Source organism: Rhipicephalus microplus, chromosome X (assembly GCF_043290135.1).
Source record: "Rhipicephalus microplus isolate Deutch F79 chromosome X, USDA_Rmic, whole genome shotgun sequence".
In the NCBI taxonomy this organism is placed as follows: Eukaryota; Metazoa; Arthropoda; class Arachnida; order Ixodida; family Ixodidae; genus Rhipicephalus; species Rhipicephalus microplus.
In genome coordinates, this window is record NC_134710.1 from 50,326,986 (window position 1) to 50,350,682 (window position 23,697).

Below are 23,697 nucleotides of genomic sequence, written 5' to 3' on the forward strand. Positions count from 1 at the left end.
GTCTGAACCCCCCTCCCCCCATTAAAATTTCTGGCTACGCTCCAGCTGTCTACGCTTCTTTCTTTGCTTTAAAACACGATGCACTTTATTCTGCTTTTTATTTGTGCTCTTTAGTGCGCCTTTTTGTCATTCTTTTGTATATATTTTTGCTGCTGTTCATAATCAACCCTGCAAGGAGACCTTAGATTTTCGTAGCAAATTTTTGCCTGAAACACACTTGTACTCTCCACCTATAACGGCCCTCTTGAGGGCTAGCAGTATCAATAAATGCATGAATGTATGAGGCACATTGCCATTTGTGGGTGTTGTTGACATAGCATACGAAGTTTCAAATAATTTCATCGAGCTAATGTCGTGAAAATACAAAAAAGTCACAGCTTTGACGCAAAGACGAAGCAATGAACGCGACAGCAAAAAATTGGAAAGTCACGCCCAGAATGGCAAGCAATTCAAAACGTTCCACGCGTTTATCACGCACAAATGACGCACGAACCATGCTCACTCGGTAGAACCTTCGGCACCTTCGGTACAGCCTTCGGCAACTCGGACGCTCCGACGCGCGGCCTCGGCTCGCTTGGACTGAGGTCTGTGCCACCAAGCGTTGAAACTGATATGCTTGCTGCAGTTAACGATATATGAAGCGCGCGTCGGTTTCACCGGTAAATTTCTGTTTCCAGTCTGCCTGAACGGCGGGTTGAATACATTCACTTCACATCCCGTTTTCGCCACGTTTCACTCGTGGCTACGTTATCGCGCGCGCCCATTGCGTTCGTTGTCTTATACTTATCTCGACAATTGACCATTGCGTGCTAAGGCGTATGCACCTTTCGAATGTTAATTCGCAGCCGCTGCTCAAAGGAAGTCACATGTATAAAAAGTAGAGTCCACTACCCCCTCCGCCTTTACTAGAATGAGAGGCGGTGGAGTAACTCCTTCCGCCGCACTCGGCAGACCTGCGTTTAGATATTACCAAGCTGTCTGTATACGTGTATTTTGCATGAATACAGAACAATTATATCCTAACAAATGTACCACTTTTCCTCCATTCTGTGATGTACCAAAGTCACCTCCCGTTGTCTATACAACATCGTCTTGCCTAGGTGGTCGCCGGTTTTCGCGATAGAAATTTGGTGGCTCGTTTGGCCAATAAAATTGACGCAGATAACCATTGGTTAAACGTCATCGACGCAGCAGTCTAACAATTCAAATAATCGCGGTACAAAAGTCCACATCGTCGCTACGTAGAGGTCACGTGATGCTAGGAAAGCGGGAACACGCGCAGTGCGCGTATATATAGCCGCGGTAAGCAGACGATGCTCCGAGCGGTTGAGGGAGGCAAACAAAACGCACGAGCTTTCTCGAATTCATGTGATCTTTGACGGAAAATGAGAGTGAGTGAGAGAGAGAGAGAGAAAACATTTATTGAGTTAAGCTTGTGAGTGAAGTTGGGAGGGTCCCTTATTCCAGGAAGCCTCTGGCTTGGACAGCCCGCCGGGCTCGAGCGACGGGTTGACGCTGCTCGACCAGGTCCGGCTGCCACGCTTCACTGAGGAGGTCTTGGTCCGCATCTGGTGCTGCTGCATGTAGCCTTGGGACGCTTACTTTGCACTGCAGTAGGAGCTGCGCCAGAGTATCTGCCACATTGCAGTGAGGACAGATGTAGCTGTGCAACGTTGGCCCCATATGGTGCAATAGTACGCCGTGGGTGAAGGTGTTGCTTCGAAAGGACCTGTAGTCAGTGCCTTCATCTCTTGAGAGTTTTGGATGTGGCGGAGGGTATGACCAGCATTCGAGCCGATAATGTTGCAGTAATGCATGATACGTTAGCGGTACGCGTTCTCTTACACCGTGAATGCGTCAGCCGCGCATTCTCGTACGAGATCCGAGGCACCTCCCACTCAACGAGGGTGATTTTTTTAATAAAGAGAACCGTAAGCATTGCGTGCAACGTGGCCGGAACAAGAGTCGGCTGCTGGTGCTCGGCTGCGCAGAAATAACGTACATGGATGTGCGTGTGCTCATAGGTTTAGCTTACGTGCCACTTCTCGTGAATTAAACCTGAAGATTAACAATTAACTAACATAGTGATTTCACTTAGTGAACCTCTGTATCAAAAATAAAGCCTGCAGAAATAACATCGGGTCATAGTTGACTAGTACTTCAAGCGCAATTTATCTTTTATGTTACTCAATATTCTGCGTTTGATGCCTCGAAATTGTTACCTGTGCGCAAAATACGTCAGGCCCAGAGGATTACTTCTTTATTTATTTCTTTCTTTCTTTTTTCTTGTTCTTCTTCTATTTTTGTTGTTATTATTATTATTATTATTAGTATTATTATTATTGTTGTTGTTGTTGTTGTTGTTGTTGTTGTTGTTGTTGTTGTTGTTGTTGTTGTTGTTGTTGTTGTTGTTGTTGTTGTTGTTGTTGTTGTTGTAGTGAAGAAGAGGGGCCTCAGCGACATTTCTCGGCGCCTCAGGGGCATCGCCATCAGCTTAAGCTCGTGCTTGCTGCGCTTGGCCGGACGCTGCTGACTGCTTCGCCTTCTGCGTTCTGCTCTGCAAATAAACCCCGTTACAAGTGGTGGAGTCTGCTGGGTTTCGATCACCCTGGAGCTTCGAAATTGCATTTTACCATCCATTATGCCTACCGACGCAAGCGCCGCTCCAACTCCTCCACAGGCACCGCCTACTGTTCTCTGCGTCGGTTCTCTGCGTCTGCGAGATCCCCCTGTTTTCTCAGGCACAGAAGACAAGGACGTTGACGACTGGATTTCAATGTACGAACGAGTGAGTACTCACAACAAATGGGATGACGCCGCCAAGTTGGCCTACGTCTCCTTTTACCTGTCGGACGTGGCCAAGCTGTGGTTTATAAACCACGAAGCAGAACTCCCTACATGGTCAGTCTTCAAAACGAGCCTCACACAAATTTTCGGACGGCCGGAGGTACGCAAACGCCGTGCCGAACAACGCTTGCATACTCGGTCCCAGCAGCTTGGTGAGAATTTCACAAGCTATATTGAGGACGTTCTGGACCTTTGCAAGCGAGTCAACGAGTCGATGTCCGAAGAGCTTAAGATCAAACACATCATGAAGGGCATTGAGGACGACGCTTTCCAAATGTTGCTTTCTAAGAGTCCTCGCACTGTCCTAGAACTGACCGAGTTATGCCAGAGTTTTGACGAGTTACGCAGGCAACGTCTTTCCACCCGACGTCCCTCGGCGCTCGACGACTCTTTGTCCAGCCTGTCCACCCTTGGCATAGGAGAAGACCAAGCCCTCTTCTCTCCAAGATCCAAGAGTTCATCCGCGCTGAGGTCGCTCGTCAGCTCCGTTTGATGTCCTGCGTACCCGATCAACCACGCAGATTGCCGTCTACACTCCGCGACTTCATTCAAGACCAGGTCACACAAGTTCTTCCTCCCACCCGTGAACCGCCACCAGTCGCCGCCCCTCTTACGTACGCCGAGGCCGTTGCTCGATCTCGACAGCCTGCGTTCCAGCCAGCGCCTATGTATTCGTCGCCGCCCTTTTCGCCGCCGACCTATTCACCGCCGCCTATGCCGATACCACCTCGGTCGCAGTTTTCTGCCCCCCAGCCGCAAGTCGGAGTCTACTCCGACCAATGGCGGACCCACGACAACCGTCCGATATGTTTTGCTTGTGGCGGTGTTGGCCAGGTGGCACGTTATTGCCGTCGTCGCCAGGCTGCTCAGAACATTCGACGAATGCCCTCTTTCGACCCTCAGTTTTCTTCTACGCCTTCAAGCCCTCCTTCCTCTTCCTTTCCTTCTGATCGTCCACACGGTCCCACCCGCCGCTCCCCATCTCCACGTCGACGTTCGCTTTCCCCTATGCGTCGCCGTTCCGGATCCACCGACCAGGAAAACTAACGGCCGCAGTTCCCGAGGCACGAACTGCGTCCCCGTCGCCATGCACAAGTCCTCGCCCCTGTCCAGCTAACGTCATTGAAGTTTCAGTCGGTGGTATCGTCGTCATGGCGCTTGTCGACACCGGAGCCGCTCTATCCGTCCTTTCCATCAACCTGTGCCGCAAACTCCGCAAAGTTTTGACGCCATTATCAGGCCCCTCTCTTAGAACGGCTAACGCACAAAGTGTAACACCTCTCGCAGCCTGTACCACACGAGTCGTCATCGAAGGGATTGTGTATATCGTCGAATTCGTAGTGCTGCCCTCGTGTTCCCATGACATCATACTCGGCTGGGACTTCCTTGCGAATAATAATGCCGTCTTTGACTGCTGTCGCGCTGAACTTGAGCTATCTGCACTTCCTGATGTTAACGCCGTCGAAGCCTCCCTGCCGTATTATAAACTGTCTGTTTCCGACGACACAACCGTACCCCTGCGCTCTTCTCTTCTGGTGACTGTGTCGTGTTACGCTATTTCCGACGGTGATGTTCTATTTACGCCCTCTGCCCTGTTCATTCAACGCAAATGTTCTCTACTGCCCGTTGCTCTCCTTACTCTCCACCATGGCGTCCCGAAGACGCTCGTGTACAAGACGCTAGAAGGGCCTTTACCTTTATTCTATGGTGAATGTCTCGATAACGTGCATCCGATCGACGCCCGTCACATTTTTGACGCTCCGTCTAGTTTACCTTCTACGGACCTCAGCGCACTCATTTCTGACTCTGTTGTTGACCAGTCACTCCTTGACGCTTTCCACTGCTCCATCGATGTCGCAACGTCTTCTTCAGAACGAAGCCAGTTGGTGAACCTGCTGCAAAAGTTTCGTACTTATTTTGACAGCCACGCTTCTGGCCTCAGTCGCACATCGAACATATCTCACAAGATTGACACAGGAAGCCATACGCCTCTACGGCAGCGCCCCTACCGAGTCTCAGCGTCGGAGCGCCGTGTTATTGACGACCAGGTTGCTGACATGCTCCAGCGGGGTATTGTACAGCCTTCTAACAGTCCCTGGGCGTCATCGGTCGTTCTTGTTAAGAAGAAGGACGGCTCCATTCGGTTCTGTGTGGACTATCGATGCTTAAACAAGTTCACCCGTAAGGACGTTTACCCGTTACCGCGAATAGACGACGCTCTTGACTGTTTGCAGGGAGCAGAATACTTCTCTTTGCTGGATTTATGGTCTGGATACTGGCAAGTACCTATGGAAGCATCTGACCGACCGAAAACAGCATTTGTCATACCTGATGGATTATACGAATTTACCGTTGCACCCTTCGGCCTTTGTAACGCTCCAGCCACTTTTGAAAGAATGATGGACATTATTTTACGAGGCCTCAAGTGGAACACATGTTTATGCTACCTCGATCACGTAGTTGTCTTTTCCACCGATTTCGGCACCCATTTAAATCGTCTCGAGCACGTCCTCACACGCCTCACCGACGCCGGCCTTCAACTCAACCTCAAGAAGTGTCGTTTTGGTGCCCGGCAGTTCACCATTCTTGGCCACGTCGTATCGCGGGACGGCATACTGCCCGACCCCGCCAAGCTTCGAGCAGTCGCCGATTTTCCGAAGCCAAAGAACTTAAAGGAACTTAGAAGTTTTGTCGGCTTGTCGTCATACTTCCGACGCTTTATTAGAAACTTTGCTTCCGTATGTGCGCCCCTTACGGACCTTCTTAGCGGCGACAAGGACCTTTCCACCTGGTCACCAGCATGCGACGATGCGTTCACCAAATTACGCCGCCTGCTAACTTCACCACCCATCCTCCGCCACTACGATCCTGCCGCTCCCACGGAGGTTCATACTGATGCCAGCGGTGTTGGACTTGGCGCTGTGCTCGCGCAACGAAAGGCAGGGTTTGATGAATATGTCGTCGCCTACGCAAGCCGGACTTCGACGAAAGCCGAGACCAACTACTCCGTGACCAAGGAAGAGTGTTTAGCTATTATCTGGGCCCTTGGAAAATTTCGCCCCTACCTGTATGGTCACGCATTCGACGTCGTCACTGACCACCACGCCCTTTGTTGGCTATCCACACTTGAAGACCCTTCCGGACGACTTGCTCGCTGGGCGCTCAAACTTCAGGAATACGACATCCGCGTTATTTACAGATCCGGTCGTAAGCACACGGACGCCGACGCCCTTTCTCGATCACCCATATCGGATGAAGGTGTTTGCCTCTCTTCCCTCGAGCCTGCACTTGCGTCATCCGCCTTGCGCAACATGACCGTGGAACAACAAAAGGATCCCTGGATCAGTGGCCTCATAAGTATTCTTTCTGATCCTTTCACTCCTTCACCGTCTCGTGCTCTCCGCCGCCAGGCCAGCAACTTTTGCCTAAGGGATGATCTTCTTTATCGACGCAACTACCTTTCTGACGGTCGCAAGTGTCTCCTTGTGATACCCCGCCATCTTCGAGCTGCTATCTGCGAAGCTTTTCACGCAGACCCACAGTGCGCCCACGCAGGCCTCTTCAAGACATACGCTAGGCTTCGACTAAGATTTTATTGGCGTGGCATGTATAACTACGTGCGGAAATTCATTCGCTTGTGTGCTCAGTGCCAACGACAAAAGCTACCTCCCGGGCAAGTCTACCCGTCACAACCTCTTTCTTGTCCTAGTCGCGTCGGCATTGACATTTACGGACCACTACCATCAACTCTAGCTGGTAATCGTTGGATTATTGTTGTGATAGACCATCTGACACGCTATGCCGAAACAGCTGCGCTGCCGACTGCCACAGCCCGTGACGTTGGAACGTTTCTGTTGCAACGTTTCATTCTGCGTCATGGTGCCCCTCGCGAGCTCTTAAGTGACAGAGGCCGTGCCTTCCTTTCTGACGCCTTGATGGCATTACTGAACGAATGCCCAATCTTGCACCGCACAAGTACAGCGTACCATCCTCAAACGAATGGCATGACGGAGCGCTTCAACCGTACTCTTGGCAATATGCTGTCGATGTACGTCGCCTCTGATCATTCAAATTGGGACCAAGTTCTCCCGTTCGTCACCTATGCGTACAATACTGCCGTACAAGCTACTACTGGGTTTTCGCCATACTTTCTTCTGTACGGACGAGAACCTTCAAATACAGTAGACACTATTTTCCCATATAAACCTTATGAGTCCGAAAGTACAACTCTGTCCGAAGCTGCTCGACATGCTGAAGAATGCCGCCAGCTTGCCCGCTCTTTTTCTACCGAGGACCAGTGGCAGCAGCAATCCCGCCTGACTGGAGACCGTTCGGCTCCAAACTTTCCACCTGGTTCTTTAGTATGGCTTCGGGCACCTGCTACTGCACCTGGCCGCTCCGCAAAACTTCTTCCTAAATACATCGGGCCACACCGCGTTGTAGAGCAAACGTCACTCGTCAACTATATCGTGGAGCCCATCATCCCATCCACAGACCTACGCTACCGCGGCCGTGACACTGTCCACGTCTCTCGCCTCAAGCCTTATTATGACCAATTAGTCGTTTCTTCTCCCTAATCCGCCAGGATGGCGCCTTTTTCTGCGGAGGGCGATTGTAGTGAAGAAGAGGGGCCTCGGCAGCATTTCTCGGCGCCTCAGGGGCATCGCCATCAGCTTAAGCTCGTGCTTGCTGCGCTTGGCCGGACGCTGCTGACTGCTTCGCCTTCTGCGTTCTGCTCTGCAAATAAACCCCGTTACATTATTATTATTATTATTATTATTATTATTATTATTATTATTATTATTATTATTATTATTATTATTATTATTATTATTATTATTATTATTATTATTAAGGAATATCTAGACTCTTGAGTTCTCGCACACCTTTCGTCAAACTATATACGCCGTGGTATGTTTTCCAGAACAGGAATATGCGTGATCAGGAATAAAATATCTAATTGTGCAGCATTCACAACCATCGCTTTGCTAGAAAGGCATTTGGATATCGTTCTAAAACTGTTCAGTTATAGTCACTTCCATCAATTCACTGCTGAAGAAACAGCGCTGATCTGCTATTGTTCACGGTGCAATGAGGAAGAACAACACGCCGTAGTGGGCCACCCCCTCAGCCTGAAGAGCCAAGCGCGAGCTGCGTGCTGACCTGCCCTCGGGCCGGTTGTCGCCGCCCGCTTCCAGCGTCCATAAAGCTCCTGCTCAGGTATACTATACTAGCTCAGATGAATCCCGTTTCAGTTTTCAATCCCATTTCAATAAATCCCGTATCATATCTTGCCCTCGACTATTCAGTTGTATCATTGTTAGGATTGCTCGTAATATGATCAAAGTGCGTTGCTATTCAGTGCGGCTGCAAAGCATCAACTTTTGAGCAGTCGAAAGAGGAAACGACATGCATGTCCAAAAGGCCAGTGAAATGTAGAGTATGGTGCTTTTAATATGACAAAAGAAAAGAAAAAGTACGGGCTATAGACTTAATATGCCACAGATCGTACCCCCTTCCCCAATCCCTGTCCATCACACGCATAAAATACGAAACGTCTTCCCTGCCGTGCGACCGAATGCGCGAAGAGGACATGCGTCGTCCACACGTTGTTGTTTTTTTCTTAGGTTTGGGTGGAGCGCTCAGGCGCACGTGCGCAAAGCTCACCGTGCGCTTGTCTTTGCTCGAATAAGTTTATTGAGCCCGCAGTGAACAAAGGGCTTGCAAAGAAGAACGAGACATTCTCAAAGCGTGTTGGCTTCTTAGAATTCGTTTTGGAGCAGTAAGGTCGCATCGGACGTGTATCCGTGGAGCGGGTGCCACAGGGGCCCGGGTCGTCGGGAGGAGAGGCGGCTAGAAGGCGGAGTCAGCTTTCCCGGATTTATTGCTTTGAGAATTTCTGCCGGGGAACAAAACCACCTCAGCCGATTTCAAGACGGCCAGGCAAGCGGCATGGTCGGGTCATGGGTGACGCGACCGAGGAGCAGAAGCGGAAAATGTCATCCGTTGACGCTAATGGTCAACGTGGGTGCACGGTGCGGCCGAAGTAGAGCGTCCCGCGAATTCCTTTTCTCCTTCTTGAGAGCAAGGAAGGGGGGAGCATATCCACTGTTTTCATTATTTTTTTTTTCAGCTGCGTGGGGTCGCGTGGCTCAGGGAGGGAACAGAGGAGAGTTTGTTGGGCGCGGCCCGAGTGGATGGTCTTGCAGTAAACGCTGCCTTTAACCAGACTCTGGCTCTTCCTTTGCGTTGTCAGCGTGCACTTGGATCACCAAGCCGCTGTCGATACCTACAACATCACGATCACGAAATCTGGCTGAAAGTTCATTTATGCCGTACAATTATCCGCACACATGGACCTCTTCGAGTTGGAAAACTTTCTAATGACCTTTGCCAACCACAATCCATGAACAAACATGGTGGCAATTCACGTTCCATTCTCATAGGAATAATGTACCTCGGGCTCAACCACCTTGTATGTCAACTATGCCACTTGCATTGATATTGCTTATGACATCTCTCGGCACCTCCCTTGCTGGCTGCTCAGTGTGCTCTAAGCTGCCTTCAATGAGTAAAACAAATTATCCGCCTTTCTGTTCTTCGCAAAACTTTTATATCCTCAGGGTGCTTCAAGGAACGTGTCTAAAAATACTGACAATAATTGAAGGTTCTGCGATATTTTTACTCGCTGGCTACGGCATTATTAACGGCAGTGTTTATTTATTTATTTATTTATTTATTTATTTATTTATTTATTTATTTATTTATTTATTTATTTACTTATTTATTTATTTATTTAGAGCAGGGAGTCTGTCGGTTCACGCAGGAGGATCGAAGTCACTCCTGCGAACAACGCAATGGCACTTTGAGAATTCCAAAAAGCCGCCACTGGTGAAACCCAACTGGTTTCGCTTTCACCGCTGAAGGAGAAAGAAGCCCAGCACTCTTCAATGTTTTTGCATAAACAATGCATCAACCTCACTTTGAAAGTAAGCGGGTGGTGATTGTCAGAAAAGCACACCTGGCACATGCTGGTAACCAATTCAGAACTCGCATCACTGCCATAGTAGACACAAACATGCAGTGACTTTTGGTCGTCTGCTTGGGAATGGCGCTGCGTGTCGCAATAATACTTTTTGCTGCAAGCAAGAAGTCTGAATAATGTTTTAGTCGCGTGTAAAACAATTAAACACTTAGCAGCGTCGTCAAAATTCCTAACTAGTTCGTCAGACGTCCTCCAATTCCAAGAAACGCGAGCATGCTCTTGCCGAGTTTCGCAGCTACGCTTTTTAAACCACAGAAACAAAACCACCATCAGTACGATCAGGTGAAGTAAAAAAAACATTTTTCTGACAAAAACATTTAAAGGTACGGCAACTGCAAACAATAAGCATGCAATAATACTACGAAACGCGTTTATAGCAATGTTTGCAGACTTTTATGTCTCTTGGTTGACAGACTTTTAAATTCACAAAAATATGCAACCGAAGATTGAAAAGTAGTAACACTTTTATAATTTTTAATTACTTTAAATATAAATAAGTTTACAGTTCGTGCATAATCTTGCACAAAAATTCAATGTTTACAATGTTGCCTAAATTTGGTTAACATTTACGTACAATGTGGCCTAAACTACTTGCTACACAAATATTTGTTTAAATTTATTTTTAAAATTTTGAAAAGTGAGCACAAAAATAAGAAATTTTTGTTTTTTAGTCAACTTTAGGATGCATTGTGCGTTGTACTATTATTATAAAATTATCCTCGCGGCAAATCGCACACGTGACACATGTATGTTTTGTACACGCAACGCGCCTGTTCCAAAATGGGCTAGCCTGAAACTTCCCAAACGGAAATATCATTTTGTACGATTTTATTGCGAACACCATGCTCGTCAAGTTTTATTTGCGCTAGTTCTGCAAGTCATCCACTTTGCGAAGCAAGGTTAGCAAGGTGAAAGTCATGTGCGAGTCGCGGCCTTCGATAAATGTCCATCACTTCGAACACGTGTTTTCCAAGCGTGTTATGAAGGAACACCTTATCTAATTGCGTAGCTCTGGCGTCTACACCTAGCAAGACGCCCATGAATTCTCATCTAGAAAACCACCACCACTGTGCCTTGCCTCAGTACTTGGACTCCCAACCCACCTATAAAGTTCCCACCCCAAGATGAGTAACTTTTACCGCATGTTCGCGGGATCGAATCCCGGCTGCAGCGGCTGCATTTTTGGTGGAGGCGAAAATGCTGTGGGCCCGTGTGTTCAGATTTGGGTGCACGTTTAAAAACCCCAAGTGGTCCTAATTTCTGGAGTCCTTCACTACGGTGTCTCTCTTAATCATGTGGTGGTTTTGGGACGACCACATATCTACTGCTATCGTTTTACAGTAAATGAAAAAAAAAAACTGACAAAAAATGTGTAATACAAATCCATTCTGTTATCGACAATGCAAACTATAAGTTTGCTTGCATTTTACAAGACAAAGCGATAATGTTTCTCTCAGAGGGAACTTTCTAGAGATTCACCTTTCTTTTTTTCAAGTTTAGTAGCGCCCGCATATATTTAACTGAAGTGTAATATCAAAAGCTTTAAAACGCTGCAACTTTCTGTACTATAACTAGTCATTCTCAGTTGGTTGCACTAAACTGTAGCGGAAAGCGGCAGGGATTACCCGGTAAATCTTCCTGACTTGAGAAAACATTTTTATTGTTTTGTTTAGTTTCAAATTCCGATCCCAGGATCAACATTCTAGTGGTAGCTTTATCCACCATCTATTAGCTGATAATGATCACATCCGAGGCTACCAGATTGCGATGCGAGAACAAATTATCAACAAGACGAAGCACAAAAATGCAGCGTCTCACTTCTTTCAGAGACCAAAAGAAAAAGGAAATTCATTCCAAATATGTAGGTTATTTTGTCCTGCATTACCAAGCTGTGCCCTGATTATGGCAAGTTAACGACATAAAAAAAAAACCTAGAGTGTCGTCATCTGTCAGAATTATAAACATTTGATTCAGATAAGACTTCCTGCAATTCTCATCCATGCAAACTCAGTCCTATTTGTTATATACCGTTTGTGACATATGCCACTCACAGTAACTGTGATTCTTCATCAGAGTCAGGATTTTGGTTTATATAGTTTGCATTCTAGGCATGCACAATATTTACTAAACATAGCGCTAACACTCAACAGGTCAGTGTGTGAGCTGACCTGTTGTCTTTCATATTGTCACATAAATGGTTATAGCAAATGTAACGCTTTCCATACTCTATTCTAAACAATGGCACTTTTACTATATTGGCACTTCATATGCAAAAAGAAATGAGTTACCAAAGTATTTTTTCAGAAATAAAATGTTTTGTCTGCACATGTTTGATGTAAATTTTCCACTTCATTTGAATGTAAGCAAGATATCTTCGAGATATGTAGCAAAAGTAAGTATTAATTTGGAGATGTCACAAATTTCATGTCCAAAAATCTTTTTTGCCTCGCCGCAGAGGTCTAGTGCCTAAGGTACTCGGCTGCTGACCCACAGGTCTCAGGATCGAATTCCGGCTGTGGTGACTGCATTTTCCATGGAGGCGGAAATGCTGTAGGCCCGTGTGCTCAGATTTGGGTGCACATTAAAGAATCCCAGGTGATTGAAATTTCTGGAGTCCTTTACCACAGCGTCTCTCATCATCATATGGTAGTTTTGGGATGGTAAATCCCACATATCAATCGATCAGTGTACAAAAATTGAATGTGTTATCTTTTATAATAAACTCTCCTAAACAGGCTCAAGGTTTTTAATTTCAATCAAGCAATTAACAGTTTATCCCTCTATTAAAATCTTCCTAAGTTTACTTCCTAAGGTTCTTTTTTTTTTTTCAAATAAAAAATTACTGCAAAAGCTTCCTGAACAAACGTGCAGGTGGCTTTGATGTGTATGTGACCTTTCGTGGTGTCATGGAAGACTGGCAGGTATAATTTACAAAACCGTGTATGAATTTAAGGTTTAGATGGAATAATGAAAATTCTTCACAATGGCTTTTCTATTTTCTTTATAGATACTTTGAGGCCTATAATTTCCACTATCTTCATAATGTTAGAATTTCTTTGATGTGAATTTTGTCCTTGTTTTTTTATTCTTTTTTTCATCAGGTTTTAATTTGCATGATATAGATAACATGGTACTTATAGGGTCTTTTTTTTCTCCAAGATAAACCTAGGTAAAAGGTCTGAACAAATTTATTATACAAATTTCTTGCAGAGGGTCAAGGTTTCAGCTAGTGGTCTAGAATGTCTCGTGAAAGAACTCAGGTTTGCTCATGCCCCCTGCACTTCGTTACATGTCAACAGCTGGGATGCTGCATTGTTTAGACTTTTTTTAAAAAACCAGGGTACTACAAAGCGTCATGGGTACCATAACTACAGCAGTAATCTGCATGATCGGCATGCACATAGCAAGAACTTGTAACACTGTTCCAAATTTTAAGATCTCCACAAGCAAGGGCAGAAATTTGTCAGCCATGTAAATTGAGAGCACTGATGCTAAGAAGGTGGCATCAGTGATGAAAGTTTCGATCAGAAATATATGGTATATTTTCTGTTCGGTTTATTTAGCACACTCATTCTTTATGATGCCAGGACAAGTGGAATGATGCATATCTACATCTCAGCAGTTTTTTAAATGCAGTAGTGTGGCCAGCATGATGCCATATATTGACTCTTAAGAGTGATGCTTTCATGGTGGCTGTTTGTGAAGCTTTGTGAAGTAAAGCATACTTGATTTTTTACTTTTAATTTAAAGAAAGCACCTTTCAGGCATCTGCCATCAATCATAGTTTATAAAGTTTCCTTGTGAGCATGAAAAACTTGTTCGACAGTTAATCGGTTAAATGGTTTAGACACTTCAATGTGCTGTTTTACTTAGAAACATCTTGTGGGCATTATTATGTTAGAGGTTTTGTCAAGTAAGTAATCTCTATCTATGTTATCGATTACGAAGAGTGCATTATAACTGCTAAGATTGTCAAGGTCAAGTTTATTACTAATTTCGGTTCGGTTACAGCATTGGCATAGTACAAGAGGAAGTCCCAAAGGTTCAGAGAAACTGACAGGGGGACCTCCTATGATGACATGAATGGGGTAATTACAAAAAAAATGTACAGTAAAAAGTTCAAATTTGGGAGCAATGCCTAACGAGCCTAATTGACAGTAACAATACAAATATTACATGATAGTAATACTACTGATAAAATTAGACCTGAAAATATTCAATAGCAGGTGATAAAACTAGAACAAAGCAAGATTAAAGAACTGTACATGACAAATGCAACTACTTTTAAATCAGTTGCATAAGTTGTACAAAAGCAAATGTTAATATAAAATTAACACAAAACTGTTAAAAGCTATTAACAGTTAATTACAAAAATCAGATGAGTCCATCAATTTCTTGAGAAAATGTTTTTTGTTACGCAAGGTGGAAATATGAATGTTGTGCGATGATTTTAATTTGAAGGGCAATGAATTCCAAAATTCTATGCTTGAAAACAAGGTTGTGAACTTGCCGTAGTTTGTTCTTACGGCTGGCAAAAGGAGATTATTGCAATGGGAAAACCGGGTCATATTGCTATTAGTTAAATAATGATGATCAATGCATGCAATGACAATATCATTCGTGATGAGCCTATAGGCTACTATGGACAGTATGTGGCAAAATGGTAGCATGTTAAGCTAAAGGATGATGGAAATGGGCTAAAAGTCATAAGTCTAACCACTTGATTCCGCAGTCGCTGCAATTGTTCTATGTGCATGAACTAGGCGTTCGCCCAAGATGACACACAATACGAAACATGACTGTGAATATAGGCAAAATACAAAGAATCTGTGACATGAGGCAGAAAATAAGTTAGTGTCTTGATGATAACATTGATTCTAAGTGCAAGTTTTACAGAGTGAAGCGGCATGTTTATGCATTTTTGGTTAATTTCATAAGATGATGCTAAGAAACCCTGCTTCAGTACAAATGTTTATGACGTTATTGCCGATGTGAAGAGAAGTTGGTATATCAAGTGAAATTCGCAGAGAATGAAACACTATAAAGAAGGCTTTAGTAGCATTGATCTGCAGCTGATTACTTTGGCACCATAAATCTGTGTTCAAGTGAATCTGGAGCGTAGAAATTGATTTAGATGATTTGAAGATGGTTCTGTCATCAGTGTAGAGTATGCACTTGGTCCTAGTAAGAATGGTAGTTAGCTAGGTCATTAATAAACATGCAAATAATAGTGGGCCTAAAATTGATCCCTGTGACACACCTATATTAATGAACTTGGGTGAATAAAGATTACCATTAAAGTGTACCATTTGAGACCAATTAGTGACATAGCTTTTAATAAAGCTTAGAGGAGGGCCAGGCATGCCGAAAGATTGCAGTTTTTTAAGTACAATGCGATGATTTATTGTGTCAAAAGCCTTTGTCAAATCAACAAAAATGAATCTCACGAGTAGTGCTCTGTCAATAGCTTCTTTAATTTTCTCAGTTAAGGTAATTAGTGCCATTTCAGTCGAATAAGCTGGACGAAATCCAAATTTTTGTGGAGACAAAAAGTTAAATTTTTCAAATAAGGCATTAATATTATGTGGAAGTGTCTTTGAATTGCTTTACCAAAAAAAAAGGAAGGATACAGATAGGCCTATAATTCTGGACAGAAGTATTATCACCCTTTTTAAAGATGGGAACTATTTTACCAACCTTAAGGCAGCTCGGAAACACACCCGCAAAAAACAGCTTGTTGATAATATGGGCCAAAGATTGGGATATTATGCTTGAAACTAGTTTCACTTTAAAAGGATCAATATTATTTAACCATCACTCGTGGTCTTCAATGATACGATGACCTGAAAGACTTCATCTGCGGAGGTCGAATGTAAATAAAATGAATGACCACACCATGGTATATCAAAAGCCCGATTTGCTGATTGCTGCTTATCCGCAGATATGCAGAAATGCTCACTAAATACAGTGGCCACTTTTCCAGGATCGGTATAAATTTCGTCGCCTTGATTTATCTTTATTGTGGGTGCTAAGCCCTCCTTTTCGTTCGCAAATTCTTTGATGATTTGCCAGCTACTCCCGTGTTACCCATATTTTAAAAATAATATCCAGGTAGTAATTGTGGTACAGTGCACTAGAATGGGGCAGTGGGCTCACGGAAGGGTGGAGAGTGATGCACTTTATGTTGTCGCCGACAAGTGGCGTGGTTGGTAGCTTAACCTGAAGCTATTCGGCTGGTTGAAAAGCGCGGCTATGGCACGATGCTGTCTTGCGGGTGATAGTAACAGCGCCTGTGCCACTTTTCGGGGTGATGTTAAATTACATCCACTGTGACTGATTTGCGGAGGGTGGGGGATTCTTTAAGCGGCTTTTGCATGGACGGATGCTCCTCCACACAGCTGCTGCAGTACAAAGGCGTGTAGTTAGAAGCATTCAATTTTTTTTTTTACCTGCTAATCGATACGATGCTCAATACTATTTCGTCGCTGCAGCAATAATAGCGACTTCGTTCCCGCCTTTCGAGCCCCACTTTGCAAATTAAAAGAAGGCATCATTTTCTCATTTTTCCAATTCTTTTTTTTTTCTTGCATGTCAGCGGGGATAATTGCAACTAACCTGTTTAATGCTTTTTTTTTTGTTAGTCATTTAGGGGTTGAGTCAATTGGCTTTGTGATAAGTTTATCCGTGTCGTAATCTTGACAATCTTTTTAATTGCACTGGTAGATCATACAAGGTTATCAAGGCCGGTTGGACTCGTAGGCAAATACCATAATATAGCTATAGATCTAATGAAAAATTATCTACACAAATTTATCGGAGTACATAAATAATCTACATTATGTGGGTGCACATAGTTTTACTACATCGTAGAATCGCGCCAGTTCTTCAGCAGCGTGAATACAGCAGGACACAACGAAACACTCGACAGTGTCACATGCCGATAAACTGATTTTATTTGCACAATTAATACTTTGTCTATGTATGCTCAAATGCTTGCTATATCACAATATAAATTAAAAATACAGAAATTGTTACTCGTGATCAAATAATAAACAGACGCAGCGAACATAAATAAACGTCTGCTAAACGACTGCAAAAATGAAAAAAAGAACAGTGAAGAATATTCAATATATTTCACAAACCTATAGGTAGGCATCCAAAGGCCGAAGACAGAAGTGTCGTTACTCTGCAACTACGCTAAAGAACGAGCAATGCACACAACACAAAAGAATCTATGCATATAGTTGCAGTGAGCATATCTGCATATCTTGCAGTGAGTGGGCTCGGTGGCACGGTCGCTATGACACCAACTCACCGCACATTCTTATTCTTTGCACAGCTACTCGTCGTGGCCTGCTGCCACTGTGGTGCCGTCATAAGAGTTTCTAGGACAACGACTGCTACCAGAGCTTACCACTTTAACAGCGCAATGGCCGCTCCATTGTCGTCTTTCCGGGAGGCTTTGTCTGCGCGGCCTGTTAGGGATATCCTGAGTCTTCATCCATGGGATCCTCTGCCCGGCCCTCGACTTCCGTTCGACAACAATGCTGGTTGGTGGCTACGCCCCTCAAGGACCACGTTTGCAGGCCTCAGCCCTGCGTCTGATCCCGAGCGTCAACGACAGTGTCCGGCTTCTGCTGCCTTGCCTGTGCAGCCGCCCTTGCCGATGCGCATGCTCCGTCCGGGACCACACACCCTCAACTTTTCTGCACGTGACAGCACCCATAAAAAGCACCGCGACATCATCGCTGCTTTCAGTGGTCTCGGTGGCACGGTCGCTAGGACACCAACTCACTCCACACCATTACTCTTTGTGCAGGTAACAAATCATTTTTCTTTATTTACTAAACCTACAAGTTATCGTGGTCTCTTAGTACTGCCGTGCCCACATGCAGCATTTGCTATTCTTTGCGGTTGTGTGAATATCACTCAGTCTCTTGATACAGTGTGGCGATGTTGAGCTAAACCCAGGACTGGCCACTCGTGTCTCTGCCAGTGATGAACACTCTGATGTGTTGGCAACTTTGCGTGAACTAAAAAGGGGCAAGTCAATACTACTCAACGAAATAAAATGTATTCAAGAAAAACAGGCTGATAACGATAAAATGCTCAATGACATAAAAGAGAGGCTCAAGAAAATTGAAGGGGTGTGCCAATTCCTGACGGCAATCAAAGCTGATGTAAAGAGTGTGCATGAGCTTGCAGAGGCAAACGCACATCACATTGAAAAAATAACTGCGCACACAGATGACACAGAAGACAGAGCAAGGCAAAATAACTTGGTGTTCTACGGGATATATGATGAGTCAAACGAGAATTGGACAAAATCCGAGAAAAAATTATCAGGTTTTCAAGCAATCACCTCAAATTAACTATTTCCCCGAGAGACATAGAATGCACACACAGGTTTGGAACTTATTCACCTAATAAAACTAGACGAAGTTTGGTAAAGTTCACTCATTTTAAAGATAAAGAAAAAGTACTTCTTTCTAGCAGAAATAACAAACACCTAATCATTAACGTTGCGCAAGATTTCTGTCCAGCTACTTGACTAGCCAGAAAAAAACTGGTCGAGTTCAAAAAAACACAAAATTTTTCCAGCCGCCTTCATCATAACAAGCTTGTAGCAGGGAAGAACACCTATGTGTATGACCTAGTTGGGCAACAAGTCGTTCTTCACGACCCGTAGCAGTTGGCCAGTGGTCGCCCTAATGGTGCTAAAAACTATTTTTCGTTTCTTTTTACTAACATAAGGAGCTTATTACCAAAGCGTGATATCTTAGCCAGCTTAATTGATTCTTCCAATTCAAACGTTCTAGTACTAACTGAAATGTGGCTGAACTCTTCAATCAATAGCGTCGAAGTATTTTCTTCTCAGCCTGATTACAGTGTTTTTCGTAATGACCGTGACAGCCAGTGTGGCAGTGGCGTGCTCATTGCTACTCACAGAGACCTTAACTACTCCCGCATCAATATACCTACCTCACCTGAAATGGTATTTGTGTGCTTCAAAGCCGCTCATTCGCACGTAATCTTTGGAGCATGCTATCACCCGCCAGATTCCGACAGCACGTTCATTCCCATGTTTCATGACGCACTAAAATCCCTGAAAACTCAATTTCCTAATGCCACAGTTGTCTTATATGGCGAATTTAATTTTCCGAACATAAAATGGTCTTATCTCGTCTTCATCACATCGAAAAAAACATTGAAAGCAACTTTGTCGATACATGTTTAACATTTTCTCTAACTCAAATTGTTAATGCAACAACAAGGCAATCCATAAATTCAGCCAATATACTTGATGTCATATTAACCACTCATCCTGACAGAGTCACCTCAATTTCATACCTCGATGAAATCAGCGATCATAAGGTCATTCATGGTTTTTTCAAAGGTAGACTGAACCGGCCCACAAAAACAACCAAGAAGCTCACCTTATACGATAAGGGCGACTATATCAGCTTCATTATAGAATTAGAAATATTCTGGCAATTATTATTCAAAGATTTTAATGAAAGATCTGTTACAACAAATTGGTTAATGTTTAAATCCAAAATAAATGAGCTGATCAGTACTTACATCCCACCCATTGAAATTCGTGATTGTAGGACTTCCCGCTGGTTTAATCTTGAACTTAAAAGGCTTAAAAACAAGAAGAAGCGGCAATTTCGCTCCGCAAAAAGCACCAACAATGCCGTGGCGTGGCAAAAATATCAGGCCACAGCAAAACTGTACTGCTCTGTTGTAGATAAAGCAAAACGATTCTTTAATGAAACAACCTTGCCGAATTTACTCCGCACTAATCCAAAACAGTTTTGGAAGATGATTAACCCGCGACACGAAAACAAGTGCATATCAATATTGGATGATACTTGACAGCCTATCGCCAATAACGAAGTAGCTGAGCACTAAACCTTACTTTTTCTTCTGTCTTTACCAGAGAATCAATTGATAACCTTCCTCATGTATCTCCCCTCAACTACCCTCCCATGGCCGATGTCATATTTTCACTTCAAGGCATCCAGAAAATTATCGAATCGTTAAAACTTACTTCATCCTGCGGCATCGATGGCATCAATGCTAAGGTGCTCAAAAACACCAAAGAAATCACCAGTGTTATTCTTCCTCATATATTTCAGCAATCACTCTCACCTGGCATTGTTCCTCATGACTGGAAAGTGGGTAACATCGTTCCAGTTCCAAAACCAGGTTCATCTATTTACCGACCCATATCCCTAACCGGAATCTGTTCAAAAATAATGGAACATATAATTCATTCAGAAATTGCTAAATTCCTCGTCTCAGTTAAGTTTTTTCACCCTAACCAACACGGATTCCAAAAAAGGACTCTCATGCGATACTCAGCTTGCATTAATCATTCATGACTTAAGCGCAAGTGTAGACCTTAACGTACCAGTTAAAGCCATTTTTATAGATTTCGAAAAAGCTTTTCACAAAGTTTCCCACAACCGCCTACTACTAAAGCTCTCTCAATTAAACCTTAACCGGCTTGTCTACAATTCGATTAAAGACTTTCTCACTAACCATCAGCAACTTTTAGAAACTAATGATACGTCCTCATCCTTTTCTAACGTCATTTCTGGTGTACCACAGGGTACAGTTCTGGGCCCTCTCCTCTTCTTATTTACATAAATGACTTACCCAATAATATTTCATCTAACATTCGCCTCTTTGCTGATGAGTGTGTTACCGACAAATTACTAACGTTTCAGATAGAGTTACCCTCCAGCGTGACCTACTAAATCTTGGCGAGTGGTACAGCAAATGGCTCATGGTTTTAAATACCAATAAAACTGCACTTGTTTCATTCCACAGACGCCAGAACTTTGCCACTGATAACTATATAATTAATGGCTGCACAGTTTCTTCCCTCAGCTGTATTAAATACCTTGGCATTAACATTTCACTGAATATAAACTGGTTTTTTTATATAAGTAAAATAGCTAACAATGCTAACAAAGCTCTTGATTACTTTCAACGTAACATACATCTTACCCCTCCTTCAGTAAAATTACTAGCCTACAAAACTCTAATTCGCCCAAAACTAGAATACGCATCCGCCATTTGGAACCCTCCACGAAGTAACCTAAATAAATTCATTGAACTAATTCAAAACCGCACAGTTAGATTCATCTATTCTGACTACTCATATCACACCAGTGTTACTACCCTTAAAAGTAAAGCAGGATTACCTAACCTTGACCTATGTCGTAAGATTTCTAGACTCTCATTGTACCACAAAATGTATCATGCGTTTCATTATAACTCCCCCATTCAGCCAGCCCATCGGACTTCAGCCCGCACAAGTCAACACAAGGCCGTCTACCCCGCTCCTGCTTGCACCACAGCCCACCATCATTCCTTTTCCCTTCAGGCAGCCAGAGACTGTAACTATCATCCCTCAAGTGTCGTCAACCATTCCAACACAGATACATTTAGTAATACCATAAAATCGTTGTTTGAATAAATCTTTATTGTTTACCCACTTCCTCATGTAAAGCCCTCTTTTTGGGGCCTTTGGGGTATATTAAATACATAAATAAATAAAAGCCAGTGCCAAATGTAAAAAAAAGTAATGAAGAAAAAAAATAGGCCGAAACAATGAAACAACCCGCACAAAACAACACAGAGAAGCAATTTTTGCGTTATTCAATGTATGTGACTGGCTGGCGTAGTTGGCATCAGCTAAAAACTGAAATATAAATAGGCCGCCATTGTAATGTTCTATTTTTCTATTTCTTAAGCTTGAATAATTTCTTTATCTGCCCTGCATAGACTTCGTATCTTCGGTGTATAGTAAATAAATGAAATAAATGAGATATGTTGAAGAACAAGTTTGACAATTAGTTTTTATGTATGAAATTTAATACTTATAAGCACCATGCATTGCTTCAAGTAACATGTATTCATTTTTAACACGCGACATAACACGTAAAAAAAGAAATGCAAGCAGCTACATTTTTGTAATCAGGACGTTCACTCATACTGAAGTAAAGAACGTGTGTGCCCCAGAAAAACGTAGGTTCACAAGCATCCAGGTTCACAAATTATGTACACATCATTCCCTCTCCTCGCAAACTCTTGGTGATCTTTTGATGCATCGACGTCTTCCTTTTTTCACGTTTTTCAGAATTGATAGCCTTTGTGAAGAAATGCAGTCGCGTCGTAATATAAAAGCTTATCACATTCTTAGTGAGCTCTGCAGCATGTTCGCTACAGTCAATTTTGCATGTGCACTTTGTCTTCACAAGACTGAGCACGTCCAAGACGCTATCAGCATGCAGTTGCCTCTTGCTGAAGCATTTTGTAAACATATCCTCCAGCATTTTATGAAAGAAAAGTGTGCACCACGTGGGTAAATAAGCCCTTCTCTGTCCTTGTGCAGTGTCAGTGGCACTAGCCCAGGGGTATCATCTCCAGATGGCGTGGTCAGACCATTCATGCAAGGCTGGCAGTTCCTTTTCATTACGCACTTTTATGCTACATACCCAGCCACATAATAAGTTATGTGAGAGTCACTCCTCTTTATCTGTTGGTTATGATCTGTACCAGGCAGTGCCCCTTCAGCGCCAGTCAAATTGCCCGAAGCTATGAAAGCATCCACCTTATCCCACAACTTGTTGCTTGTTGCACAGCTGCAAGTACTAGCTTCGGTATCTAGCAAATGACTTAAAGAATATGGATCAGAGTTTCCATATCGAACGTTTTTCACTAAGCTGTAAAATGATAAGCAGTTCATGGTAAATGAGAAATTGAGTGCGTGTTGGATAATCATTGCAGCCTGATATTGTCTGACGATTCCAAACAAATTCTCTATAGAGTCCTAACTAAGCTGAGACGTCATAATGTACCTGTACCCTAAATTTTGTAGATACCCAAGAAGCTCAAGAGGGTTTGAGATGGTGACTCGCAGGTCAGTCGCTGTTGAGTCGCTCACAGACCCTCCAGCTCCCCCTGCCTGCTGCTCCCAACTTTTCAGGTATTCCAAGAACCCTGATAGTGCTTCGGTTCATGAAGAATTGGGTCGCAGGGCTGCTTTCGGGAACAGAGATGTCATAGCACATATGAGGTGATTGATCCTCCTGTAAAAAAAATCGTGACACATTCAGCTGAAGTTCTTCCATGCATGAGTGGTTTCATTTTGTTGATGTAATATATGTGTGTGTGTGTGTTTGTGTGTGTGTGTGACTGTGTGCATGCGTGCGTGGCTGGGTGTGTGTGTTGTTGTTGTTTCGAGTTTTGAGGCGCAAAAGCAACTATGGCTGTATTGCACCAAAGGAAAGGTATTTTCCTGTACAAGAGAAGTATTAAAAACAGGTCCTAATAGTTTTGGTAATAAGCATCAGAGTAGTTTTAGTATATTTATAGCTTTTAGGAATTTGATGGAATTCTTCTGTTCTATTGTAGGGTTTTTGCCACTAAAAAAAAAAGCTGGATGAAATGGTGTTTGTTGATGGCATAGGTGTTGAAAAAAAATTTCCGTTCCCGCTCTAGTTTTGTACAATAAAATCAAAAGATGGTTTACTGTCAAGATTTCTCCACACCTTTGACAAGTCGGTTGTTGCTCCTTATTCAGAACGCAACTGTGGGTCAGCTTCTACATGTAGGCTTTTGACTGGGGATGTTCTGTATGCTCCCGTTGCTAGTTGTAGATCATGGTTATGAATAGGATCTAGTTTTCGGAGGTATGACGGTCTTGCCGATCCATATACAGTACAACTGTAATCAAGGATGCTGCATACCAATGATTGATACAGATAAATAATGCATGCTCTATTGGA

General features: G+C 43.5%; 1 protein-coding gene across 2 annotated transcripts in view; it reads left to right on the top strand.

Moving 5' to 3' along the window:
* The first annotated feature begins 10,659 nt into the window (after positions 1-10,659).
* LOC142776840 (uncharacterized) overlaps positions 10,660-23,697 on the top strand; it is a 34,427-nt gene continuing 21,389 nt past the window's right edge. The window contains exons 1-3 of one of the 2 annotated variants that reach the window (XM_075881191.1): positions 10,660-10,791; positions 12,348-12,487; positions 17,232-17,711. In XM_075881191.1, coding sequence (XP_075737306.1) covers positions 17,322-17,711 — 390 coding nt within the window. In that variant the 5' untranslated portion in view covers positions 10,660-10,791; positions 12,348-12,487; positions 17,232-17,321. Of the gene's footprint in view, positions 10,801-12,347; positions 12,488-17,231; positions 17,712-23,697 lie in introns of both variants that reach the window. The other variant, XM_075881192.1, reaches the window with a different exon arrangement.